The sequence below is a fragment of the Malaclemys terrapin genome, chromosome 10 (genome assembly GCF_027887155.1).
Source record: "Malaclemys terrapin pileata isolate rMalTer1 chromosome 10, rMalTer1.hap1, whole genome shotgun sequence".
Classification (NCBI taxonomy): domain Eukaryota; kingdom Metazoa; phylum Chordata; order Testudines; family Emydidae; genus Malaclemys; species Malaclemys terrapin.
Window position 1 is genome coordinate 66,184,471 of NC_071514.1, and position 25,169 is coordinate 66,209,639.

The 25,169-nt window shown below is 38.6% G+C and overlaps 1 protein-coding gene across 1 annotated transcript; it reads right to left on the reverse strand.

The window, feature by feature from the left end:
* Window positions 1-702: 702 nt before the first annotated feature.
* Window positions 703-25,169, reverse strand: ERCC4 (ERCC excision repair 4, endonuclease catalytic subunit). The gene is made up of 11 exons (XM_054042831.1): window positions 24,993-25,169; window positions 23,049-23,229; window positions 20,806-21,001; window positions 19,250-19,457; window positions 15,218-15,398; window positions 14,718-14,846; window positions 13,575-13,685; window positions 10,157-10,745; window positions 7,538-7,630; window positions 6,661-6,773; window positions 703-3,605 (listed from the first exon to the last, which is right to left on the reverse strand). Exons 1-11 carry the CDS (start codon window positions 25,164-25,166, stop codon window positions 2,872-2,874), a joined length of 2,709 nt encoding a protein of 902 aa, XP_053898806.1. The 5' UTR covers window positions 25,167-25,169; the 3' UTR covers window positions 703-2,871.

The following is a 25,169-nucleotide window of genomic DNA, read 5'->3' on the forward strand; positions in this document are numbered from 1 at the left end:
GCTCCTTTAAGAACTCCCCCTCCTTACAGACTAGGAGGTGATGGCTGGGAGTGGGTGGAAAGTATCACTGGGGGCAGGGGGGCACTAAGCCATTGGCCTCTGCACAGCTGGGGGAGGTTATATAAACCTTATTCCTCAGCCTGAGCCCCTCTAAAACCTATACTGACTAGGTACTTATTCCATAGGGTTTCTAGTTCCCTGATAAACTGGATAGGAACCAGCTGCGGAGGCCAGGGGTGGGCAGCTGATAGCAGGAAATGAAGAATCATTGAAAAGCACTGTATGAGTTGTTGCCAGATGAGTTAAATTAATAAAGCTGCAGTGTAATTAAACCTTGCATCTTGTCTTTTTTCCTGAATGTCCAGGACAATGGCAAAAGAACTCACTGGTATAAGCTGTGTCTTCACTAGAAAGATTTGCTAGTATAGCTTACCAGCAAACCCCTTCTAGAGACAAATCCTAAATCAGACTGTAGAAATAAGATTACAACAGCCAGTTAATAGCTCATCTCCAATTGACATATTCTTTTAGAAACGTGTTATACATTATCACCACTTCTAGATATATATAGTCTTCAAAAATGTGGAGAGTTAGAACTCAGAGATCCCCAAACTAAAGGTAAGTTTGACCATTGTAAATGCACAACATAAATAGAAAGAAAAAAAAAGTCAGGCACTGGTAAGAACAACTGCACCAAATTAATTCCTTTAAATGAACACATTTAATTAATTTGTGGGGAAATTACAGAATAAGATCTTCAGGGCAGGGAACATGTCCTAAGGATATATCTAGACCTTAATACAATTGGGCCTTGTATGGGATCTTTGGGCGTAACTATGTTACAAATAATAATGCTGTATCAATACTAAATGCTATTTTTCCTTAAAAAACACAGAAGTCCAGTATAAAGTAATGCTAAATTTACTCTATAGAAACAAAAAGCAACTTAAATATTATACTTGATTTACTTATACCACCTTTATTGTATCACTGTCAAAGTCACATTTTCATGCCCTTCACTTTCACCATGTGCAATTCTGAGAAACGTATGAGGGAGCTGATCCAGCTGACAGGCAGTACAACTAAAATGACAGTTCTTGTACTCCTTAGTGATCCAAACACCAGAAGATACAGATGTGCATCCTGGATTTGTTCCACTGTTTACTTTTCTGAAGGAGTCTGCAGGATAAACGTTCATGACAGCCATAATCTTTATAAGAAGATTAATAGACATGATTTTTCTTCTCTTCTTACAATCACTTGTGTGATTTATGATACTTAACAGCAGCTACTTATGATTTCTGGCCTAAAAGCTTTACATTTAGCCATGAAGCAATACTTTTTTATACAAAGGGGAAAAGAGTTAGACTGTTAGGGTTCTAAAAAGCTGAGAAAAGCAAGGAAACGGAGGATCACATTCCACACTTTCAAAAATCCTGCAGACCTCTGTAATAACTAGTCAAATGGGGTGACAGAAGCACAGCATTACAGCTGTAACTGCAAAGCTTTTGTTTTTGGTCTATTTCACCTAGAACCAAAACATATTGAATTTGGTTTCTGCAGAATAAAATTTTCTATTTGAAGGCCTGCCATAAATAGTACACTTAGATGAGTCCCTGAATGAAGCATTTAATGACAAATTCATAGGTAATTTAAATACTTATGTATGTACAGTAAACACTAAAAGACAGTGCACAGTAAAAATCATGAGGCCAAAAATGTCAAACTCAAATACAGCAAATATATACATTTTTTCTGTACTGTAGTACATGCAGGTTTCAAATCAGTGAATTGCTAAAATACGTATTACTCTTAACTGGTACATAGTCAAGACTTTGTAAATGTCAAGTGTTAATCCATTAGTGCTTAGTGACTGGAAGCTGCATTTATCCCCATTGGCAAAAGCAGGCTCTGAGAGGCAACTGTCCTTTCAAAGTTCTGCACAAAACGTACCTTTTATAACAAGTGACAGAAATTATTGCAGAGAAATTAGATTTCTACTCCTATTCTGTGCTACCTAAAAATGCTAAAAGTCAGCTCTCAGGTGAAAAGAAGCAGCAGCACTGAATCTATGTATGTATCTTCCATTCAAGGCACTCAAGTGTCAAGTATTAAGACATTTAATAGATTTCAGGTTTTAAAAACTCTTCACTTTTCAAGAAAACTTCACTTTTGCACAATAATTTTATATGCTAGAAAAAAATCCTTTCATACAACAGAAAGACCAACAAACCCAAGAGGGTGCCACTTTTATGTAGTCATATTTCTGACCAAAACAAAAACTTCTGATAGGAAGGAGGATTGTCAAGTTAATGAGTCATCCACAGTTATTTTTCTTTAAACAGAGGCAAAGAATTATGAGCATTTTAACAGCTGCCCCACTGTCAATGGAAGAGCTGTAATTTAGGGAATTCATATCATGTTGACAGAAAGGGTGGTTTATGGATATTAAGGGCAAAAGCAACATATTATGCAAAATGGCACCCGTATTCCACCAATCTGAAATTTAACACATCTTCACTTATACAAGACAGTGTACATGTCTATAGCCAGTTTCTCTTCTTTTAAGAGATTCTTCTTCATCCTTTAGCACCTGATTTTGGTAGGTCCTAAGACACCCTTCATTTAAAGCTGAACTACTCCAGAGATGGCAAAGACACTAGGAAGAATAAAATGATGCACTAATTAATGCTGTTTAAAGACAACTTGTCTTTTGTACACAAAACTTGTTTTCAACAATAAAGACCTTGGAAATGTTGAAATATGGTGGAATGACATTAATAGGACACAACTGTCTATACCAAGAGAAAATTAATATCTAATAAACTTTACCAAAGTACTATTTAAGGCACATTAATATGGCCTAATTAATCATCTTTTGGTTTTCGCTTGAGAAATGGCCTCTGCATAGGATATGTGAATGAAGTCATAAAGCTGCTTAGCATTGACAGCATTGCCCAGAATTTCCGAGAGTTTGTCCTGTGACAGAGTTACCAGCTCTGAAATGCTCTTAACATGGCTCATTAAGACACGGCAATTTTTGGCATTTACACCTGGTATTTTTAATAAGAAGTCCTGTGGGCCAGGGTTATACTTGTCTGACTCAGGAACGATTTCAGAATCTGCTGTAATGGCCATTGCTATTGCTGCATCAGGCTGTGGCCTGTTCTGTTTCAACTCCTCAAACAACTCAGCAGTGGCATGGGGAGACGGACACCACAGAATACGTAACCTTGGGAAATGAAGAGTAAGAAGCGTGAGTTTAGAAGTAACATCGTTACTGGAAATCTCTTGATGTAGAGAGCCTCGTGAAGTGAGAGAGAAAGATTTGCTAGGGTCGAATTCAATCAGAAGAATTGGTCGCTTATAATAACGAGACATAGAAATGCATTGGGAATAGAGCCTCCCATTATTTAAGGAACCGATCAAATCGCTGATACTCTTCCGCTCTATGCAGATATCAGGGGTGAGAATGTAATCTCCAACTTCCAAAGTAACAGGTTCAATGTCAATGCCACGACGATGAATCAGAGATGGAAGCTCACTGCGAAATTCTCGCATATCCACTATTATAGTTTGTTGAACGCTCTTCTGTTCCTGTCCACCTAATGAATAAACAATTTATAGTGAATCTCTTTCATATGAGTGACCGCTGTATTTTGCATAAGACCACACATTTAAAATTCTGCAAATACTTTTCTAAAATCTCAATGTTCAGGGTTGGTCATTTAATTAATGAATTAGAAAAATCCTATAACCCAATATGTAGTATAGTTTGAATATTAGGGCACTAACATCACATCCAGAGTGTTGGGTTTTTTTTAAAACCTCAAATTGAAAAAACACCTTAAAGATATTTTCATTGCTTTCATAATGGATGCATACCACCCCTTCACCCCAGAGAGCCTTAGTATGGGATTTACTATACCATTGAATCAGCCTATCACTAATTAAAAAACAAACAAACTAGCATGCACCTACTAGACAAAATTTTAAAATGCGGCTGTATTGAGCATATATAAGAATTTACTAAAAAGGCTTTGCAAGATCTGTGAGCCTTGTGAGAGGAATTTAAACTATAGTAAATGGCTATTGAGTAATTATGATTCAACTGCTGATCATGAGAATTTTAATCCATTTGCAGACAAAAATCTATTTAAACACATTGGGCAAATGTAGGCAAAAAAAGTTGTACTCAAAGAAAATTATGCTTACCTTAAACTCTAAAAAGCAAGGAACACTGACAATTTGGTATGAAGCTGTTCATATTTACTACCAACCGTCCGCCACCCAAATGGGATAGTTTATCATATTATTGATGTATCTGGGCCTTTATATATTTGCAGGACAAGATTCCACCCTTGAATATAAACAAGTTTGGCTCAAGAGCTGGTATAGATGGGGCTGGGAAAGATATAAGTGATGGAAAGCTAAGTGAAAGTAGCAAGTTTTAAGGAGGGATTTAAAATATAAAAGCAATTTAATTTGTCACACAAACTAAAGTTCCAGGTGTGGGTGGAGGGTGGTCAGTATTAAACTGAAAGTGGGAGGAGACAAATGGAGCATAATGGAGAACAGATTAGGTAGAGCATATGGCAAGAGAGGAATGCTGAAGGAAATGAGAGCCAAGATGTAGGCAGGGGCAGAACTGTGAAGATGATGGCAGGGGCAAAGATGAGAACAAGGAGTTTGAATTTCTAAGGAAAGGAGAGAAAAAACTGTGAAGAGACTGAAATAAGGACAAACATTGTCAGAGTACAGCAAAAAAAAGATGATTTTTTTTCTGCAGTGTTTTGGATAGAAAGCTTAGAAGAGACACGTATTGAGGATGTATTATGTATCTCTTCTCTGCTTTGTATCCAAAACACTGCAGCAAAAATCTTCTTCCTTTTGCAACCACTCTGACAATATTTCCCCCTTATTTCAATCCCTTCACTGGCTTCTTCTCTCCTTTGAAGAAACTATTTGTGGAATACCCAAAATTAATGAATACATTTGCTTTTGAGGTTGAAAACTAAACCTTAATCTTCCATCAACAGAGCTGTCTGTTGGCTGTATTTGCACATTTGTTAGGTATTGGCTGAATTCTGTTTACCATAAGAACAGTCCTTTCTATCAAGTTTTTGGATATTCATATTAGTTTTCCAATATATGTTTATCTTTCTACCTTCTAAGTAGTATATTCTGTGTTCAGTTTGCAAATGAAACCTATTCACTCTATAAGTCAATGGGAATTTTGCACATCTATCAAAGGAACAGAAGGCCCTGATGGCCCAACTTTTCTGCTTTAAAAGGACTGCATCACTTTAAACTCTCCCCCTTCTTAAGTCTTCACACAGCAGGCACCATTCACTCTGGCTGAGAAGAAATAAACAGGCCTCCTTACAGAGTCAGTTAATACAGCTACTTTATGAGTCAGAGGAGTTGGCAGTGTGTGCTGCACAGTACTGCTTCCTGCCACCTTCCAAAGCTTATAGCACCGCTTCTGCAGCACTTCCAAACATTACTGGCCTAGGCAACTAGACTTTCAGTCAAAAGAGATTTTTTTATAAGGCAGTGCAGGACATTTAAGCCACAGTCCTGGCTTTGCATGCAAATTTGACCAAATTTAGTCCCAGAGCAAGTGATTTCAGCTCCCAATGAAGATAATGGGAATTGCACCCACTGCCAACAGAGCTGATTTTTGCCCTATGTATTTTTAAATGCTCTGACAGGTATCTTGGAGCATTATGTCAGGCTCTGTACGAAATCCTTTTAAATTGCACCCAAAGGTGTGCTAAGCACAAAATAAGACAGATTCTTGTCCTGAAATGCATGTGGTCTAAGTAGATAACACATTCACACAGGTGTTCAGAGAAAGGATATGACACAAGATGACTATAAGCAAGAATTTAGTTATACTTTAATCATATTCTAACTTGTTCCTTTTTTATCCTTATTAGCTGATCTTTTAGACAGTTAACGCCTGCATGTCTTTTATAAATTTGAGCCTTTGATTAGTACCCTAACCTTCTTCCTACTGCTAAAAAAAAAGCCAGCCACTTTCCCTCTTACTGCAGCACATGTAGCCTTACCCTGAGGAGTCCACCCCTAGACCTCTTTGTGTTCACTCTCCTCTATACCTTGACTTATATAAAACAGTTGCATCTTGCTCTTGTGGAAAGATATTGCTGTCACTCCCATTCTCTTTCTGCCTTAAAATCTCATAATGAGAGAGAAGGGACAAGTTCTTTTGCCATTGAAATCAATTGGAGTTTTATTATTACTTTAACAGGTGAATGATTGAGCTCTTATCAATCAATTTGAAACATTAAACCAATACACTGCAAGCCATGACATCTTCCCTCTAATCCAGGAGTGTAGGATATGACTCTCTACAATACTCAGCCGCAAAGATGGTTAGATTTACTACATGACATTTCTACAGTGATCCAAGGTGCTCCATTTTCACCTCTAAAGGGCAGGGTGCACTGATTCTGTAGCACTTCCTAGACTCTGAGGACAGAGATCTGAACTCAAATGCCAACGTGCTACTGCTAGACCATTAAGAGCATGCATGACAGATTTCTGAAATAACAATATGCTAGATATTTCTGTCAAACACTTCTCATTATATAACCCAAAGCCCTACAAGTAGCTCCAGGAATTGCTAAAACTCACCTGCTTTGCGTGTGTCAGTAGAAACAGTTGCAGAAGTAGAATCTCTTACGAGATCCAAGTTTGTTTCATCTCTGCCTTCTCTTTCCTCAGGGATAACCATGCTGGCCTTCTCTCTAAAGAATTATTACCAGAGGAACAGAAGCATTTGGAATTACTTGCATTATATTTCGTAGCTATTTAGGCCTGGGTTTTCAAGGATGAAAGTATGACAAATACTACAAAATATTTTTTATCTGGCTAAACAGCAACAAAGAACTCACATAGATTAGTATATTGCCTGCAAATCTGATCAGAATTACAATTTATTTTATCTTCCAGATCATTAAGGACCAGATTCTGCTATCCTTATTCATTATGTACTTTACTCTGTGAAGGAGACTCATGTGATTTGTGTGGGATTCCTCCTGAAATAAGGGACTAAACACATGACATTAGCATAATCTAGCCCTAAATATCAGCACAAACACTGAACTCTGTGGTGCCATCCCAAAATTTAATGCTCTCTCCCTCCCATGAAACTACTATATAAAGCCATTAAAACCCACACAAGTTGCTCGGTATCTTGCAAAACTTACTATTCTGGAAACCAAGAACAAAATTTAAGCTAGTTTCCCATACAATATTGGTACACAGCTGTGAATATCATCCAAAAGGCTGCTTGAGCCTGTCAAATTTCTGACTTTTTGGGCAAACAGATGTTTCAGAAGAGGACTGTGGAAGACTCTCTGATTAATGTTGAAAAACTAGTAAAACTGGAAGCTTACACAGACATTTTACATAAATAAGAAAAAACCTATATTTAAGAAGTGGACATTAAAAAACAACAACCATGAAACAGTTGATATACTAGAAAGCTGGCAAGCCCACTTTAAATTACCGAATGAGTTTTTCAAAAGCTTCTTTTTCTTTTCTCAGCACAGTGAGATAGCGCTGTTCTTCTGTCGAACCTCCATATATAAGGAAATAAACCCTGTAGGTCAGGAAACAATATACTTCAGGTCACAACACACACAATTTTATCCTGAAACCAACATAAACATCAGTATTTGAGATAAGCAGCTTTAAGTGCTTGAAAAATAAATATTTGACTAAAAATAGACTCCATTATTTACACTTCTACTAAAGTTAAACTGATCAAAATTCATCTGTTAGAGTTCTTCTATCCAAACTACTTCCATTTTTCCAAAAGAAGGATAAGTATTAAACTCTGGAATGCAACTGGAGTGGATGAGACAGTTTCCTACTCAGAGCTGGTTTACAAGACAAGCTAGTCCTTTTACAAAAAGCAAGGAGGAAATAAAAATTGAGAGGTCATGTCTTCCTTGCAGTTACATCCAGTCTTCACAGAATGATTTTTATAAAATAAATGAAGAAGTGGGACTACTTTAAAGAAAGCACTATGAAAGAACATAAGTTATGAGAAAAACAACAACTGAGATTTAGTATAACTTCTCTGTAAAGGGAATCATCGGGTCCCCTTTTGCAGGTAAGTATCACATTCACCACAGCCATCATGTATTTTGCATAAACATACACATGTGGACAAGTTAAGTTTCTATTCTATAAACATGCACATAAACAACTCATATGGATTCTACTGGGATACCTGTAATTAGTTTAAAATATTAATAAAACTATCAACAAATGTCTTCAGCATGTCTTCAGCAGAACCGTGTTCAATTTTTGCTGTATCAAAATGTCAGACAATTATGTCAGTTGATATTCTTCTGCACCTCTTCCAAAAATGTGTGGGAAAAGCTATCGGTTCTTTCGCCCATGTGATATTTACTGCATCTGGCTTTCCTGCCCTCTCCTAAAGGATTGGGGTTGACATTATTTGACTGCATGCAACTCCACAAACAGGTGCAATAAATTGGATACTTAAAAATAAGATCCATCAACTAATGGTCCAGCAGCTACACATTTAAAATATCTTGTGATTGCTGCAATTTTAGATACACTTTTAACCCCATCCTCCCCAGTTGGACCTTAACTCAGTATTAGATATAGATTACTTTCTCTATAAAACTGTTCTTTCAACTGCAAGGTGTACACATATTTATACTTGTATACCGATTTGAAAATTACAAGCTATACTGCTAGCTTTACAAATACAAGGTGAAAACTGAATTTTTACATAGCTGAAAAGTGTTTTTTCCAGCTAAATATATAATTATAATCAATTACACAGAATATTTATCCTAAATCAAATTAATGACACCACATTGATAGCAATGTATTTATAGAAATTAATGTTGTAATTTCATTGTAATCCCTTATACATGCCAGTATATAATGCTAGTGACTGTGCTACTGTACTTCTTCTCTAGTATGTAATGTACATTTAATGATTTAAGTGATTCTCATGCACTGCTATACATAGAAGAAAACCTGTGAATCTAAGGGCTTGTCTACATCGGGAGTTCTGGAATAGCTATTTCTGATTAACTATTCCTGATTAATTTGGAAGTGGATTAAGCTAATTTTGAATACGCCACTCTCACTCTAGAATAAGTGTGTTATGGAGTTAATCAGAAAAAGTAAATCCTCTTTAAAAATCACACTCTACCTTATTGTAGATTAACTTCCAGTAAATCATAGCCTAACCTTGCATGTGAGAAGTCAAGCAGTCATGCAAGTCAAGACTATTGCACTAGTTCAAGGGGGCAGAGAGTTAGCACTGTGTTCAATTTTAACTTTTGCATTTCCTGATATTTTTGCATTTAAGTTTGTATCCTTTATGCTGCAATAAATGCAAGATTTGTATTTTATCAATTTATCCAGAGTGAACAACTTACATGGAGCTATTTCCACCATCTCTCCCCACCATGTTCAAGATATATCCAAGTGTTGTTTTCTTGATGACATATTTGAAGTGTCATTAACATTAGAAAACTTGAAGCAGAATGATCCTAATTTTCTAATCATGTTTTCCTGTACCTGCCCTAACAATATGTTTCAGAATAATCTGTCCAACAGCAGGGTTAGGCTTCAGGATGAGTGTAAAGAATAAACTCTCAGAAGGAGCATACAAATATGAAAACAGAGGAGCTTGGTTGGGAAGCAGAGAGAATTTATACGTACAGCCAACATGAAACGTTTTATACATACCTAGTACTAAACCTCCCCTACACCACCCAAGAAGAATATCTACAAGATTTAATGGGAGGTCTCTAAAGCAGGGTACAATATATGTAATTGATTACTGGTGTATTGATAAATTGTTAAGGGGGTTTGACATCCACTGGAGAAATAAAATTATATATATATAATTTTTTTTTAAGAACGGTAAATTACAGTCTACATGTTTTTCAATTTTTAAACTGAAAAAGAGACAGATTAGGAATTAGATAGAGGAAAACTAAATAAAGCCATTAATTGATTTTCTGGGTTCACTTCCAAAAGACCTCAACAATGAACATTTTGTTTTTGGTTTTGATTTTTTAAAGAGCTAAAATTAGAGCAACTGCATTCTGTTATTACCAAGTCAACTTGCCTCAAGGGCTTTCCAGGCCTGCTTGCCTTGTAGATTTCCAGCTGCCGAACAAAAGTTAGTTCTGCATCATATAGCACTACATATCTTGGTTCCACTTCATGCAATACGCGAGTGAGAGCATAGGGGTCACTACAACCCTGCAATGGATGAATAATAGTTAGGGGGGTTTTGAAGATACCATAATAAGCATCTGATGCTAAGTTTAGATGGAAATCTTCAGGTTTGGTTTCCTCTATACTGATTTCTTCGCTGCTGCTTAATTCCTTATAGCCCTCCATCTCCTCTCTTATGTTTTCCTCCTCTGTTTTTCCCATCATTTGGGTTAGAGTCAAGTCTTGTTTCTTCATGATTTTGTTTTGTTTTGAGGAGGCCTCTACTTTGGCTTTTTTCGCTTGAGGTCCTTTGTCCGATCTGGCATTTCCTTTGGACTTGACAGCTTTTCTATCCTTAATCCATGCTTCTCCAGCTCTTTCATCCTTCCCAAAAGTTTTGTTATAGAGCCTCATTAAAAGTGCCTCTGCTCCAGCAATAACATACTCTCTCAGTTGTGCACAAGTTCGGTCATCACTGGCACAAATAAGAACTTGCCCTGCAGTTAAGAAATAATATTATATTTATAATTTGTTACACTGCACTTTTTTATATCCAATTACAAGAATCCTCTTGGGCAGAGATATAAATTGTTTTAAAATGATCTCAGAAGTACGCTTGCCAAATGTCTTTACACTTTTTACTAGTAGTTGCTCTGGAATTTTGGGGACAGTCTAAGTTGCATGATCTTTTGTTTTGAACTGAACAAAAATCAAATCACAGAAAGTCAATGAAAGTTCATTGTTCTTTACTCCTAAACTGTCAGAATCAGAAATGTTTTTCTTCTGACCAATTGAAATGAGACAGATGTAGCATATAGTGTAACTTCCCCCCCCCCCCCCCCATGGAATGAAATGAAAAACAACACATTAACTGAAACTGTTCTAATTTTCAACCATTTCCATCTGCATTAATGAGCCCAGAACACACAAAAGCACATAATGCTATTGTCCTTTGGAGTCCCTGACTCTCTTTTTGCAGACTGAAGCTTCCCCACAAGCTGCTTCAGGTAGACTCTGACCTCAGCGGGGGGGGGAGGGGGGGCAGCTGATGCTACCATAAGAGCACCAGGGGAGGGGAGAAAAGAGTACTTGTGCCCCCTCATTGCCTCCCAATAGAATTTGGTACAGTTTAGGGGAAGAATAACTCGACAAAGAGGTGAGACAGTAAAGGAGCTAGTCAGGAGCAACTATGCACCACCCCCACAATCCAGCATCTACAGCACTCAGAGAGTAGAGGGGTGCCAAGTAAGGTGCCACACTCTCACAATGGTCCAAGCTTCACAAGATGGAATGAGTTGTAGCTCAACTCCACCAGATTTTAAACCCAGAGCAAGATCATGGTGTCCCCCCAAACCTGGAAAGGAAGCTACACTCCTAGGAAGTGCAAGTAAGTCACACTCTTGTGTAGCGCCTATGGTTTTGGAGGTTTTATTGAGGGGGAGCTCTACTTGTCAAGTGTTTAAAAGTGCTGTAGGACTTCCTCTTCAGAAGGCTGGAGTATGTACAACTAATACAAGCTTACAAATAAGGTATACTAATTGCATTGGTAATTGATATGACCATGTAACAATAGACAAATATAGTTATTTCAAATATTCTAGTTGTTTTCATGGTGGTACAATGGGCGCAGAGTTAAGGGTGCTTGGGTGACCTTAACTGAGTATTGGCATCACTTGAATGTTTGGGTCTGGATTTTTTGAGGATAAAATGGAAGGTTAACACTGAACTTCCAGGGTAATGTTCGTCTCTTTTTATATTTTTTATTGAGAAAGCTATTCTCAAGGATTTTTGGGATGAAGTTAGAGTCTTTAATCCTTAAATACAGGTTAATTAAGTGCTTTGTCTGGGAAAAGTTATTTTCCACATATGGCTTAATCATATATCCTCTACCTCACACTTAGCAATAAAGAGGAGAGGAATGTTTTCACCTCAGGAGCCTTTGTCAGGACCAGTACCCTCTTTGAAATATAGATATGCTTGTATGCAAGAGACTTAATTAAGTTTGCAGAGACTACACACCTATTCAATCCCTTCATTGATATTTCACTATATACAAGCTACTAGAGGGGTCTAAACAAAGAGTCTGCCTGTCCAGGAAATATCTTAATCTAGGTAGATTATGGGTGGGATTTATAAAAGCACATGATTTAGGAGCACAAGTTCCATTAAAACTCAATGGACCTTGTGCTGCTAAGTCACTTAGGATATGTCTACATGACAGACTTCTACCAATATAACGGTCATTCAGGGGCTCAAAGAAGTGTGAGCCCTAACCAGACTTTTGCTTGCACAGCTATGTCGTAGCATAGAGGCAATTATACCAGCAAAACTGTGCTTTTACCAGTATAGCTTTTTTCCACTTGTGCAGGAGATTATACTATATTGTTACAAACCACTGCTTTGCTGGTTTAGCAGTATCCACACTAGGACCAATTTGCTGATATATATCTCAGCATTCCTATCCTGGCAAAACACTCTTACAGTAGACACATCTGCAATAGTGCTACCTCTAGAATCTAATTGATTAGGAATATAGGCTCCTAACCTGTTTCACTTCACAGTTGTCTCTAATCAGAAACCATAAGAGATGAGTGAAGGTGGTGGTGGTGGGAGGAGAAGACAGTTGCGGTAAAAATTTTAATAGTCTGTACTGTTTTATCCACTTGACTACCATAATTATGTTTGGTTGGCTTAAGAGATACTTTTTTAAGGCAGGCATGCTCCCAACTTGTAGGTATTTCCACAAATTAGAGTCCCTGTGTGCATTCTCGGCCTCCTCCAGGTGATACTGCATACCGTTGCTCCTTAAAGTACTGTGTGGCAAAAAAGAGTGGAAGAGGGCCTGATAGGGAGCAGAGAGCATCCCTACCAGGTCAAACAAGGCAGGAGAAAGGAAAGATTGGGGGAAGCCACCAGGGCTAGAGGGGCATGGGAAAAAGAGGCATATCAGAAATGAAATGAGAATAAGAAAATGGACAGTGAAAAGATAAGATGGTGGCAACCATGGCACCAGGGGATAGAGTGGGAGAGGGCTAGGATGCCCACATGCCAATCATAAGGAGTAGTCAACACAAAATGTTGGTTGCAACACTGATTTTAAGTTATGGACTTTCATGTGTTAATGTGTTCAAAGGCACATTTCAAGCTCATACATTTACAGTGCTTTCAAAAGCTCAGACCTTTTTATTTTACACAGAACTTCTCTCTCAAACTCATAAATATTACACATCTAGTCCTTTGGTAAGATATATTTCAGATACATAATTGCAGTTCTGTTCTCTTAAAAAAAAAGATTAACCAATGAGAAACATTTAGTACTCTCTTACCTGGCCCGCCAAGATCCTCACTGTTATTGTTCTCAGATTCAATTTCTTTCAATACTTCTCTTAAGGCCTCCCACTTTGGGTTGCTTTCTAAGACCAGTTCCCTTTTCAGTTCTGAAATACAATAAAGGAGAATTAATTTAATATAGCAGCTTTCACATCAACATACTCCTAAGAGCTTCAAAATAATGGGTTAGATGCTGATAATGTAATGGCTCTTGGCAAATTCAACAAGAGCCCACATTTGCAACTTGTTATGCTGGGGGGTGGTATAGCTATCATATAAACCTATTTATGGATAGGGACGAATGCTATTTTGAAACAAAGATAAACATTCATATTTTATTTGTTTAATTTAAAAACTCTTAATTATAAGATTGCTTTTATAACTGTGACTATACACACATTTATATAAAATGAAAATAACATCAGACTAATATTAAACTAAACATTTTAGTGGCTCAAGAACAATTCTACAGGACCTCCATCAGTGACCTGCTATGCAACCTGGGCAAGTCACTTTACCTCTCTGTGCCTTTGCTTCCCCTCCCATTCTTTGTCTTGTCTATTGTAAGCTCTCTGGAGCTAGGACTATATCTCAATGTGTTAGTACAGCACCTAGCACAACAGGGTCCTGATCTCAGTTGGGGTATCTAGGAGATACTGTAATACAAATGTACAGAACATTAGAAACAGCATAGTTTTGTAAACTGAACTAACAAACCAGTGAATTCATGCCTTCTTTCTGAAGTTATGAACCTATATTTTTAAGTGTACCAGACTAAGAACTTTTGATTTATATTTTGGATTTATAATTAGCAACAGCAGATAGTCCTGCATGGAGTAAATTCATGCTTCTAGGTAGTCGGCGTGTGCTTTGCCCCTAGACCTCCTTACAAACTACTAATGTTACCTAACACCTATATAAGGCTTTCCAGTAGTAGATCACAAAATACTTTAAAAAGTGGCTAAAGCACAACTATCCCCCTTTTACAGATGGGACTCTGACATTTAGAGATGAAGTAACTTGGCTGAAGAAGATTTTTGAAGGGATCTTTTAGTAAACATACTTCAGAATAAAGACAAATTCATTGAATTTGAGTTTTTGGTTCACAAAGAAGTCAGCATTAGAAATGCTCACAATACCTTTTTCCTCTTTTATATCCATTTTTTCAGATACTTTGCTTTTCTGACTTATTTTGTCATCTGAAATGCGATAAACTCTCGCACGAGCATTTACAAACATTGAAGTACTCGAATCAAGAAATAGCCACCCTAAGAGGTAGAGGAAGACAATATTAATAGTCAATTAGACATTTGCAACATGCCCACTTCAACCCCCTCAAAAAAAGAAAGCCCCAAATCTTCCATCTGAAACAGTTGCGCTACATGCTTGTTATATAATTACTGTCCTTGCAAGATACAAAAATGTAAGTTTCTGATATATTTCATACATTAAGTAACAGCAGTTAAGTGGGAGGGTGAAAGCATTAACTGTCAATAAAACCTCCGTCCTTATGGCTAAGTACATAAGCTTAATTAGAAACTTTAGTATGGCTAGTACGGGTTTTTGATTATTCAAAAATAAATCAATCAATCGAGGTTTCACTCATGTATTAACTTCTAGGATGTTATTCACCTCATACCTGAATTCTGACCAAATGCTTTTTCAGTTGCTCTCAATGACTCCACAAGGTTAAGAAAAGTGACACAATCATACTGAGTTAGATACTGCAGCAAAGTACGTAATATCTTCAAATCCTGAACCAAAGATTTTGTCTTAGCTCCAAGTTGGTGCCAAAGAGGATCTAAATAGTGACGAATTGTCTAGAAATATAAATTGGAAAGTTACGTGTTGCAAACACAAACTGCAGCAATCTATGCTGGAATGCATCAGTAGAGCCTCATGAAACTTTTTAAAATATTTTTTTGATTTATTTTTCAGGAATTTATTGTTCATTCTTCCCTCTCCCCCATAGGGAGGGGGTATGGCTCCAGCCCCCTGGGGGGTGGGAGGCCCTGGGGGTGTGTTTGGTTCCTGCCCCAGGAGGGAGGAGAGGAGACCCTGGGTGTATGTGTGTTGATTCCTGCCTCTGTGGTGTGAAAGGCTCTTGAGGGGGTGATTGCAAAGCAAGCCTATCCCCCACTCACCCTGGAACAGTGGAACCTGTGTTATGAGGCTGGGCCTGGCATTCTGCTCCAGGTTTTGTTACCTGTAATACGGGGTAGCAGTACCACTCACTCAAATTTGGCCTGACCTCCCTTCTGTCATGATGATAGAAGGGTGGCCAGGCCAAACCCCAGTGGTGCTGTGGACACGCACACCAGGTCGCAATGCCTGGAGCAGGGAGCTGTGCTCAGTCCTGCAGGACAGGAGTTGCCACTGCAGGGTAAATTTTTCATTTTCCTTTGTTTTAATCTTTGTTTTATTTTGTGTTATTTCATATCTGCAAAAAACCACACGGGCTCTACACATCAGCCCCTTTTCTTTGTAATAGATTTAGGGCCTGAATCAATGTCCACTGAATGTTTCCACTGACTTTCATTGAGATTAAACTAGCTAGAGACATAAAGGGTAACAAGAAAACATTCAATACATACATTAGAAGCAAGAGAAAGATCAAGGACAAGGCAGGCCCGTTATTCAAGGGGGGAGGGGGAACAACAACAGAAAATGTGGAAATGGCAGAAGTGCTAAATGACTTTTTGTTTCTGTTTCCACCAAAAAAGTTTAGTAGCAATTGGGCATCTAACTTAATGAATGCCAGTGAAAATGAGGTAGGATCAGAGGCTAAAATAAGGAAAGAACAAGTTTAAAATTACTCAGACAAGTTGCATGTTTTCAAGTCACCATGGCCTGATGAAATATATCCTAGAATACTCAAGGAGCTGACTGAGGAAATCTGAGCCATTAGCGATTATCTTCAAAAAGTCATGGAAGATGGGTGAGAGTTTCCAAAGGACTGGAAAAGGGCAAATATAGTGCCAATCTATAAAAAGGGGAATAAGGACAACCCAAGGAATTACAGACCAGTCATCTTAACTTTAGGACACAGAAAGATAATGGAGCAAATATTTAAGCAGCAATCTGCAGACACTTAGAAGATAATAAGGTGATAAGTAACAGTAGCATGGATTTGTCAAAAAGAATCATGTCAAACCACACTAACAGCTTTCTTTGACAGGGTATCAAGCCTTGTGGATAGAGGGGAAGAGGTAGATGTGGTATATCTTGTCTTTAGTAAGGCTTTTGATACTGTCTCGCATGACCTTCTCGTAAACAAGTTAGGGAAATACAACCAAGATGAAGACAGTATAAAATGGGTGCATAACTGGTTGGAAAATCATTCCTAGAGAGTAGTTATCAGTGGTTCACAATCAAGCTGGAAGGGCATATCCAGAGATCAGTTCCATTCAATATCTTCATCAATGATTTAGATAATGGCATAAAGTACACCTATAAAGTTTGCAGACGACATCAAGTTGGGAGGGGTTGGAAGTGCTTTGGAGGGTAGGATTACAATTCAAAATGATCTGGACAAACTGGAGAAATGATCTGAAGTAAATAAGATGAAATTCAATAAGGAAAAATGCAAAGTACTCCACTTAGGAAGGAACAATCAGTTGCACACATACAAAATAGGAAATGACTGCGTAGGAAGAAGTACTCTGGAAAGGGATCTTCGGGTCATAGTGGATCACAAATTAAATATAAGTCAGCACTAACCCTGTTGCCAAAAAAGCAAACATCATTCTGGGTTATACCAGCAGGAGTGTTGTAAGCAAGACAAGAGGTAATTCTGCTCTACTCCAAGCTGATAATACTCCAAGTAAAGCCTTGTGTCCAGTTCTGGGTGCCACATTTCAGGAAATATGTGGACAAATTTAAGAGACAGTCTAGAGAAGAGCAACAAAAATTATTAAAGGTCTAGAAAACATGACTTATAAGGGAGGATTGAAAAGATTGGGTTTGTTTGGTCTGAGGAAGAGAAGAGACGGAAGAACATGATAAAAGTTTTCAAGTACATAAAAGGTTGTTACAAGGAAGAGGAGGGAGAAAAAATAGTTCTCTAACTCCTGAGGACAGGACAAGAAGCAATGGGCTTATATTGCAGCAAGAGGAGTTTAGGTTGGACATTAGGAAAAACTTCCTAACTGTCAGCGTGGTTAAGCATGGAATAAACTGCCGAAGGAGGTTGTGAAATCTCCATTATTGGAGATTTTTAAGAGCACGGGACTGGACTAGAAGACCTCTCAAGGTCCCTTTCAGTCCTATGATTTTATAGGCATTGTATCAGGCCCATAGTGTCCAAGTACAGGTATCATTACAAGTGTACAGAAGTTTTATAACAAAACACATTATAGTTCCTTTGCCAAAAGTACCCAAATAAAAACATATTTAATAGTTATAATATTTACAATAAGTAAATGAGTATCTTGGAAATTTAGTGAAATATATGCAATTTTATATGAAACACAACTGAACAATTAACAGATATCTGCATCCTCTACTGCATTAAGTGTAGATTTTTACTTCAAACACAACTGCTGGGAGAAGGAAAGAGACAAACATACCTATCTAATTTCACTTGAACTGCCCTGTGGCCTTAGTATTCAGTACACTTTATTCAGTGAAAGAAGAAAGCACCATAATATCATCTTATTCTCAGAATAGACAAGTACCCTAGAGATGGGCAATTTTGGTATTTTTATAAAACAAAAACATTTTCTACAAAAAGCCAGAAAGCCTCATGTTAACATAAAAGCAGAGATAATGAATGTAAGTAAACTGTGTCACAAAGTGAATGTTGAAGTATGTGGTTGTACTCTGCAAAAGTACATCAACCAAGTTGCAGCTTTACTACCAATGGCAATATAAAACATTGTTAATGACATATAGCAACTCGATACAAAACAAATACACCAGGGTATATGCTGCTTTCCATGCATAGGAAGAGATCCTACTAATAAGAACATGAGCATGCTGTCAAGAAAGAAGTACTGTATACCGTATTATCTCTTCTTTAATATTAAGGACATATTCTGAGCAGAAACTGTATAGCCACCTTAAATCTTTAAAATGCTATTATGACACAGTGAGTAAGATAATATATTTTATTGGACCAAATTCTGTTGGTGAGAAAGACAAGCTTTTGAGCTCTTCTTCCCCCTTTTCTCTCTAATATCCTGGGACCAACCCAACTACAACACTGCATACATTAGTACCCAGTAACAGATGGTAATTATAAATCTTATTTTCCCATTCGATATAGCTAGCTACAAAAAATAAGGAATTAAACATAATAAAGACTAAATAGCTAAGCTACATAAAAATAATTTAGTCTTTAAAATGTTAAAAATTGCCTCATTATTATTGTGTTACCATAGCCCTAGTTATGGAACAGGACCCCACTGTGCTAGGTACTATACAAACATAGACCAAAAAGATGGTCCCTGAGATTACAATCTAATTTTACAATGGCAACTACACACAATCAACTCTACAGATTACTACAATTCTCAATTTACAATGGCAAGGAGCATGCTGAAAGTGAGGTTTTAAATTGCTTCTAGTTATTTTTCGGAATTATAACAGTACATTATTGTAGAGAATGCTAACTAGTAAAATTACCTGCATTCTTTACAATTACATCATAGCAAACAAAAACAAAATTTACCTTGTCAAAAGGTTTTCCAATAGCATTTTCCAATGATAAGTCTTCTACTTCAAGAGCTGGGTTATAGCGTTTGAGTTCTCTCAGACACACATTCAGGATGTCCAGTATAGAGGTCTGGATGGTGAGCATGGCAGGGGTCATGGATACATGTATTTCCACCACTTCAGGTTTGTGTTTCTCTAAAAACGAATTCACTGCTATATGAAACCTAGGGAGAAAATAGCCTATGAAGATTTATATGAGCAGTACAGAATCCTTACAGGCTTAGTGCCACAATTATTTAATACATTCACATAAAATGAGGTTTAGAATCAGTGTAAGTTAAACCACCAAGCTAACCAAAAAGTGCACTGTGTTCTATAGAAGTGAGGGTAGTTGCCAGTGTGTACGATCAGCCTCAAGAAACTATGCTTTGATCACACCTGTATTAGTCCTTGTCAAGTATCAATAGAATAACAAAGCTCATACACATAAGGAGATGGAGAATTACAATATTATATAGTAGAATCCCATTTATCTGGTCTAATTGGGACTGGGGCCAGATCAGATCATCAAAACTCCAGATAAATTGGAGAATAGGAAAATGCAATGCTGCAGCACCATCTATGGGCCACAGGAGAGATCACCCGCTTCTGGCCCTAGTCCTGGTTGTTTGGTAAATACGGAGAGATGGTTAAGGGTGGGTCAGATAAAGGGGGTTGTATTGTATTCAACAGAATAACCATGGATAGGCCAAATCCTGCAGTCCAGTGGAAAGGAAAAATCCCATATAGCAGGCAGAAGAATAGGGTCTAAATCCTGTGTAGCCCAAGAATCTACCAATAAATCCTGTAGACCCCCAGCCCTCCATACAAGTATCAGGACCCCTTTATAATGCTCCTCTCGGCTATTTTATACCCCAGTACATACAAGGGAATTAATGTTGATAATGGAGTACGGCATAAGGAGCAGTTGCTCGTCTTGTCTGCCCCCTCCAAACTTAAGTGCACATCTTCCTGACCCACTGAACCTCCAACTTGTAGAGGGGATTTCATGATTTAGAAGCAAGAGAGCATTGTGCACAGCCCCTGTTCACCCTTTCCTGCCCTAATTAAGCCCACTTCTGCTCCCTTCTACAACTAAAACAAAAGCTTCTGAAGTTACTGCTTACAGTGGCATGTGACAGACCACAAGAGGAAAAGGTGAATGGACCACTTGACAGAGTGGGCTAAAGAAACAGTAAAGTGGGATACATCAGATGACTTTCCTATCCAATGCAAAAAATGTTCTCTGCATTTTCAATGTTCATTGTCTCACCTGGAGTAAGACAAGAGATTTCGATCCTGTTCCAGGTTTTGCTCTGACTCATTATGAGACCTAAAGCACATCAAACTCTGTGCCTTAGTTTCCATCAGTCAAATGCAGATATTCTTCAGACGCTAAATACATTTAAAAGAAGATCTTAGCTTTTGATTTAAAGCTGGATGTTGAAGACATAAACCTAAGAAAAACTACCACAATCCAAAAAATAACACTCTGTTAATAAAAATACATTGTGAAGTAGCAAGGCATCTTACCTTGGCCAAAGATAAAGTTTCCGTACAAAGAGATTTCTCATCACTCTTTCCACATGACAAAAGCCAGTATTAAAGGCAATGGCATTGTCTGTAAAAGCTTTGATGAACCCTTTCTTGTTCTTCTGGCGAAAGAGTCGCAAGATAAATGCTTCCTGACAAGACTCAATGATTCTGTGCGCTTTGTATACCAAAATGCCTAGCAGAAGAAGAGGTTTTCAAGTTACACTAATGGAAGAAAAAGTTAAAATATTGTGTCTATTTTTCCACAAAAATGTTTTATTCTTTTAACATTCTGCAAATATGGAATCATGTAGGACCAGACACCACCCTTGACGTTGCAGGGAACTGAAGCGTCTCCTGAGCGACTCGTGTCTGTGTGTGTGTGTGTGTGGGGGGGGGGGGGGGGGGGGGTTGACACGACTGGTACCTTGTCCCCGGTAAGCCTCAGTGTGTTTCAGTAGGACCCCCCCGCTGAGCCAGTGGCAAGGTTCTACATTGTTGTTGGGGCCGTCCGCCGCTCCGCCCTGCAACCAGGGGCGGTTCTATAGACTCTGGCCATTGAGCCGTGCTGCCCTGTAACTAGGGGCAATCCTATGGACTCTGGCCACTAGGTCGTGCTGCCCTGTAACTAGGGACAGCTCTATGGACTCTGGCCACTAAGCCGTGCTGCCCTGTAACCAGAGGCAACTCTATGGACTCTGGCCACTAGGCCGTGTTGCCCTGAAATGAGGAGCGTAAACCCTCACAGACCTCATTTTAATGCCAGGGCCAGCATTAGACTTGCTGGGACCCAGGGCTGAAGCTGAAGCCCAAGCTTCATCCCCACCCAGGGTAATGGGGCTCAGGTTGCAGCCCCCTTTCCCCTCACCCAGGGTGGCAGGGCTTGGGTGCCAACCCCCCTAGGGTCATGTAGTAACGTTATTGTCGGGGGGGGGGGGTCGTGGTGCAAAGAAGTTTTAGAAACCCTGATGTATACACTTGACACAATAGTCTTTGAATATCTCATGTATTCATAATATCTATCACAGAGGTTTCTTCAGTCTAGCAGACAAAGGTATAACAAGATTCAATAGCTGGAGGTTAAAGCTGGACAGGTCCAGATTAGAAATGAAGAGCAATTTTTTAACAGAGAGCAATTAACTATTAGAACATATTTCCTTGGACGTTTTCTCTAAAAGACTTTCTCTAGTTCAGCCATAGCTATTGGACTTGAAATAGGAATTAAATTCAAGTAAGTCCTCTGGCCTGTGTTACGCAGGAGTTCAGACTAGATCTCAACTGTCCCTTCTGGCCTTATAATCTATGCTTAGATTGTAAAATGTAAGATTTTTTTTCATAAAAGAAATGGATACATTGTTTGCATGTCTAGAGATATTAGATACATTTAAAAAGGAATGAGAACTTCACATATATTTTTTTCTAGAATTATTCCATCCTTTCCATTATATCCAATACCATTTCTAATATTCCAACCAATGTGTATAGCAGGAAATTAAACTATAATAGCTATGGTCACACTGACATCTAGTGGTAATAGCATCAAAAGAAAAGACGAAGTTATAAATGACCTGCAAAGGATTTTTTAAAAATTGGTTTATGCCTTTTTTGTTATTTCTTTTGTACAAAGGCCTAAAAGATGGGAGTTGGGAGGTTCTTATTTATTCTTCGAATTAGAAATATCAAGAATGTCAAGACTCATCTACCCCGGTTTTGCTGTAGGACCTCTTAAAGGTTCTAACATAGTGGGAGCTCTCACACATTTATTGAAGGGATGGAATATTGGATCTGTAACAAAGATTCACTTTCTCCAAAGTGTGCATTTATCAATTATGTTTAAGCATTAAATAAAATTCTGGATTTTGTTTCTGGCTAAAAATTCCTTCCTCTTCCAATTTTCAATTTTGGGGGTCTTGTGTAATTATTGTACTAGCTCTGCAATCACTAGTGTGTCTTCTAGGCTAGACAAGATCTAAAATTCTAATATTAATAAAACAACTAGAAAAACACACAACAGCTTTCAAGTCTAATTCATATAAAGCAGAATAAAAGGCTACAAGCTTTTCACATTGCCTTTAACACAGGCATTGTTACTGCAACTTTCACAAAGGCCTAATTCTTCAGTCCTTAGACCCATCAATTGGACTACCCATAAGTAAGGGTTGCAGAACTAATCCCTGTGTGTATAAGTGAAGTAAAAGGAGTATAAATAGAAAATTCTTAGCTTGCTTTCACTAAACTCTTACCAGTTATAAGATCTGAAGGAATTCTATCCGTCAGGAAATCCACCACAAGAATTCGACTTGTTGCGAAGAGGACACCACCTTGTGTGTAAACTTCATATCTACAGTTGCTTGTAATTTCATTGGTAACACGCCGAGGAAGATGAACAACTCCATCTGACCTCAGCTGATCAATAAAATACTCCTACACCAAACACATGATTAGAACACAGTATTTCACCAGGGTAAATGCTTTGATTAAACAGACACAAAAAATTACAGATTTCTATAGTCTTTGTTGATTTTTGGGGGGCTGCCATCAAAAATCTACAAAGTAGTAGCCATGATTACCTACATAGCTAGATGCAACAGATATTTTTCTGGTCAAGTATTATGGGTAACATTTTCAAAAGCATCCAAATGACTTAAGACCTTAAGTCTTATTTTTAAAAGTAACTTAGATAAATAGAAGAATGAAGGACTGACGGTCTTTCTGTTCTGTTTGTACCGTGATTAGCACAATGGGGTCCTGATCCATGAGTATGGCTACTATCACAATACAAAGAATATATTTCACCACATAGCTGCATTTCAGCAGAGAATAAAGTGACCCATGTGTGTAGCCTATGTATCTGTCTTTAAAAAAGTTTTAGGATCATTAGGATGAAAAGCCCTATATAAATAAGATCATAATCATGTTTTTCTGTGCTTACGTATTATGATATTATATTTGTCTGGGGCCCTTCATCCTAAAGGATCTTAAAACTCTTAAAAATAGACACATATAGACTCAGGCTTTGTCTACACTACCACTTTTGTCAGTCAGGGGTGTGAAAAAAACATACCCCTGATAAACATAAGTTTCAATGGCAAAAGAGCTGGTGTGGACAGCACCATGTTGGCAGGAGAGGCTCTCCTGTGGACACAGCTAACGCTGCTCGTTGGGATGGTTTAATTATGCTGGCAGGAGTGCTCTTTCCTGCCAGCAAAGCACACCTACATGGGAGACCTTACAAAAGTACAGCTGTCCCGCTGTAAGGTCTGTAGTGTAGACATAGATTGAAAACCACTGGTTTAGGCTTTTTTCGTTTGCAGACCCCTAAAACATTTTGAATGGAGGTGTGGACACCTTTGGAAACCTTAAACATAGTCTGCAGACCAGTAGGGGTTCGTGAACCACAGGTTGAAAACTACTGGACTAAACAAAAGGGTCACTTTATTCTACACGGAAATCCAACTGTGTAGTGAAATGTAGTAACTAATTAATAGCAAGTATTTGCTTATACAAATGTTTATGGGTAGTTAATAGGTCAGGTTGATAACAGTAAACAAAGTTTTTATTTGATTGACTGTTCACTAGTACTTGTGTACAGTATTTGCCCAATTCCGTTCAACATACATCTCCATCAATGAAACACAATCTTTAATAACCACTGATCACGATCTAAGTGTATCGGCAACTTCAGCAGCACCGTATCTCCTACCATGTTGCTGAGGCATTGGTTCAGCCCCAACACCTCAAGGCAACTCCCCCACCCCATCACAACTAGTTCCAGGTACCAAGATGATTGACATACCCGCTCTGGAAAGTGGCCACCACCTGAAACTCCTGAGGAAGGAGAATGCCCTCTGAATATGAGGAAACACGGGGGTAGGTTTGGGGGGAGAAATCGCACCCCGATCCCTTAAAGGGGGATTTGGGGCAGGTAGGTGTGTATGTGAGGGAGGGATTTAAATGGCATCCCACTCGCCGTGGGAGTGATTTTGGGGACAGGAGCGCGTATCTGTGTGTCAGGACGATCATATCCCTCGCCCCCTGGCGGGAGGAAAGGTTCCCACCCCAGTGAGAGGCGGTTGGGGACAGGTCGGGGGAACTGACCCCCAAGGAGAGACTGAGGGACTGTCCTCCCGCCCAAAGGAGCCTAGTAGGCAGTGACTCTCCCCACGCCGCGGACAGCCGCCCCTCACCTCCTCGGCCGCGCTGGTGTTGAGCACTAGCACCAGGCTGGCCGGCTCGCAGTAGAGGCGGAGGAAGCGCAGCAGGATGCGGTCGATGCCCAGGCCGCGGGCGCAGATGACCAGCCCGTCTTGGTGGAAGAGATCCAGGAAAACCTGGTTCTCGTGCTCCAGCGGCGCCGCCATGAC

Excerpts from the sequence above, each read along its gene's own strand:
- ERCC4 (XM_054042831.1), bottom strand. The coding sequence starts at position 25,166 with ATGGCGGCGCCGCTGGAGCACGAGAACCAGGTTTTCCTGGATCTCTTC. Across the intron at positions 14,847-15,217 it reads AGCATTTGGTCAGAATTCAG|GGTGGCTATTTCTTGATTCG; the intron begins GTATGAGGTGAA and ends TCTACCTCTTAG. Across the intron at positions 10,746-13,574 it reads TGAGGATCTTGGCGGGCCAG|GGCAAGTTCTTATTTGTGCC; the intron begins GTAAGAGAGTAC and ends TCTTAACTGCAG.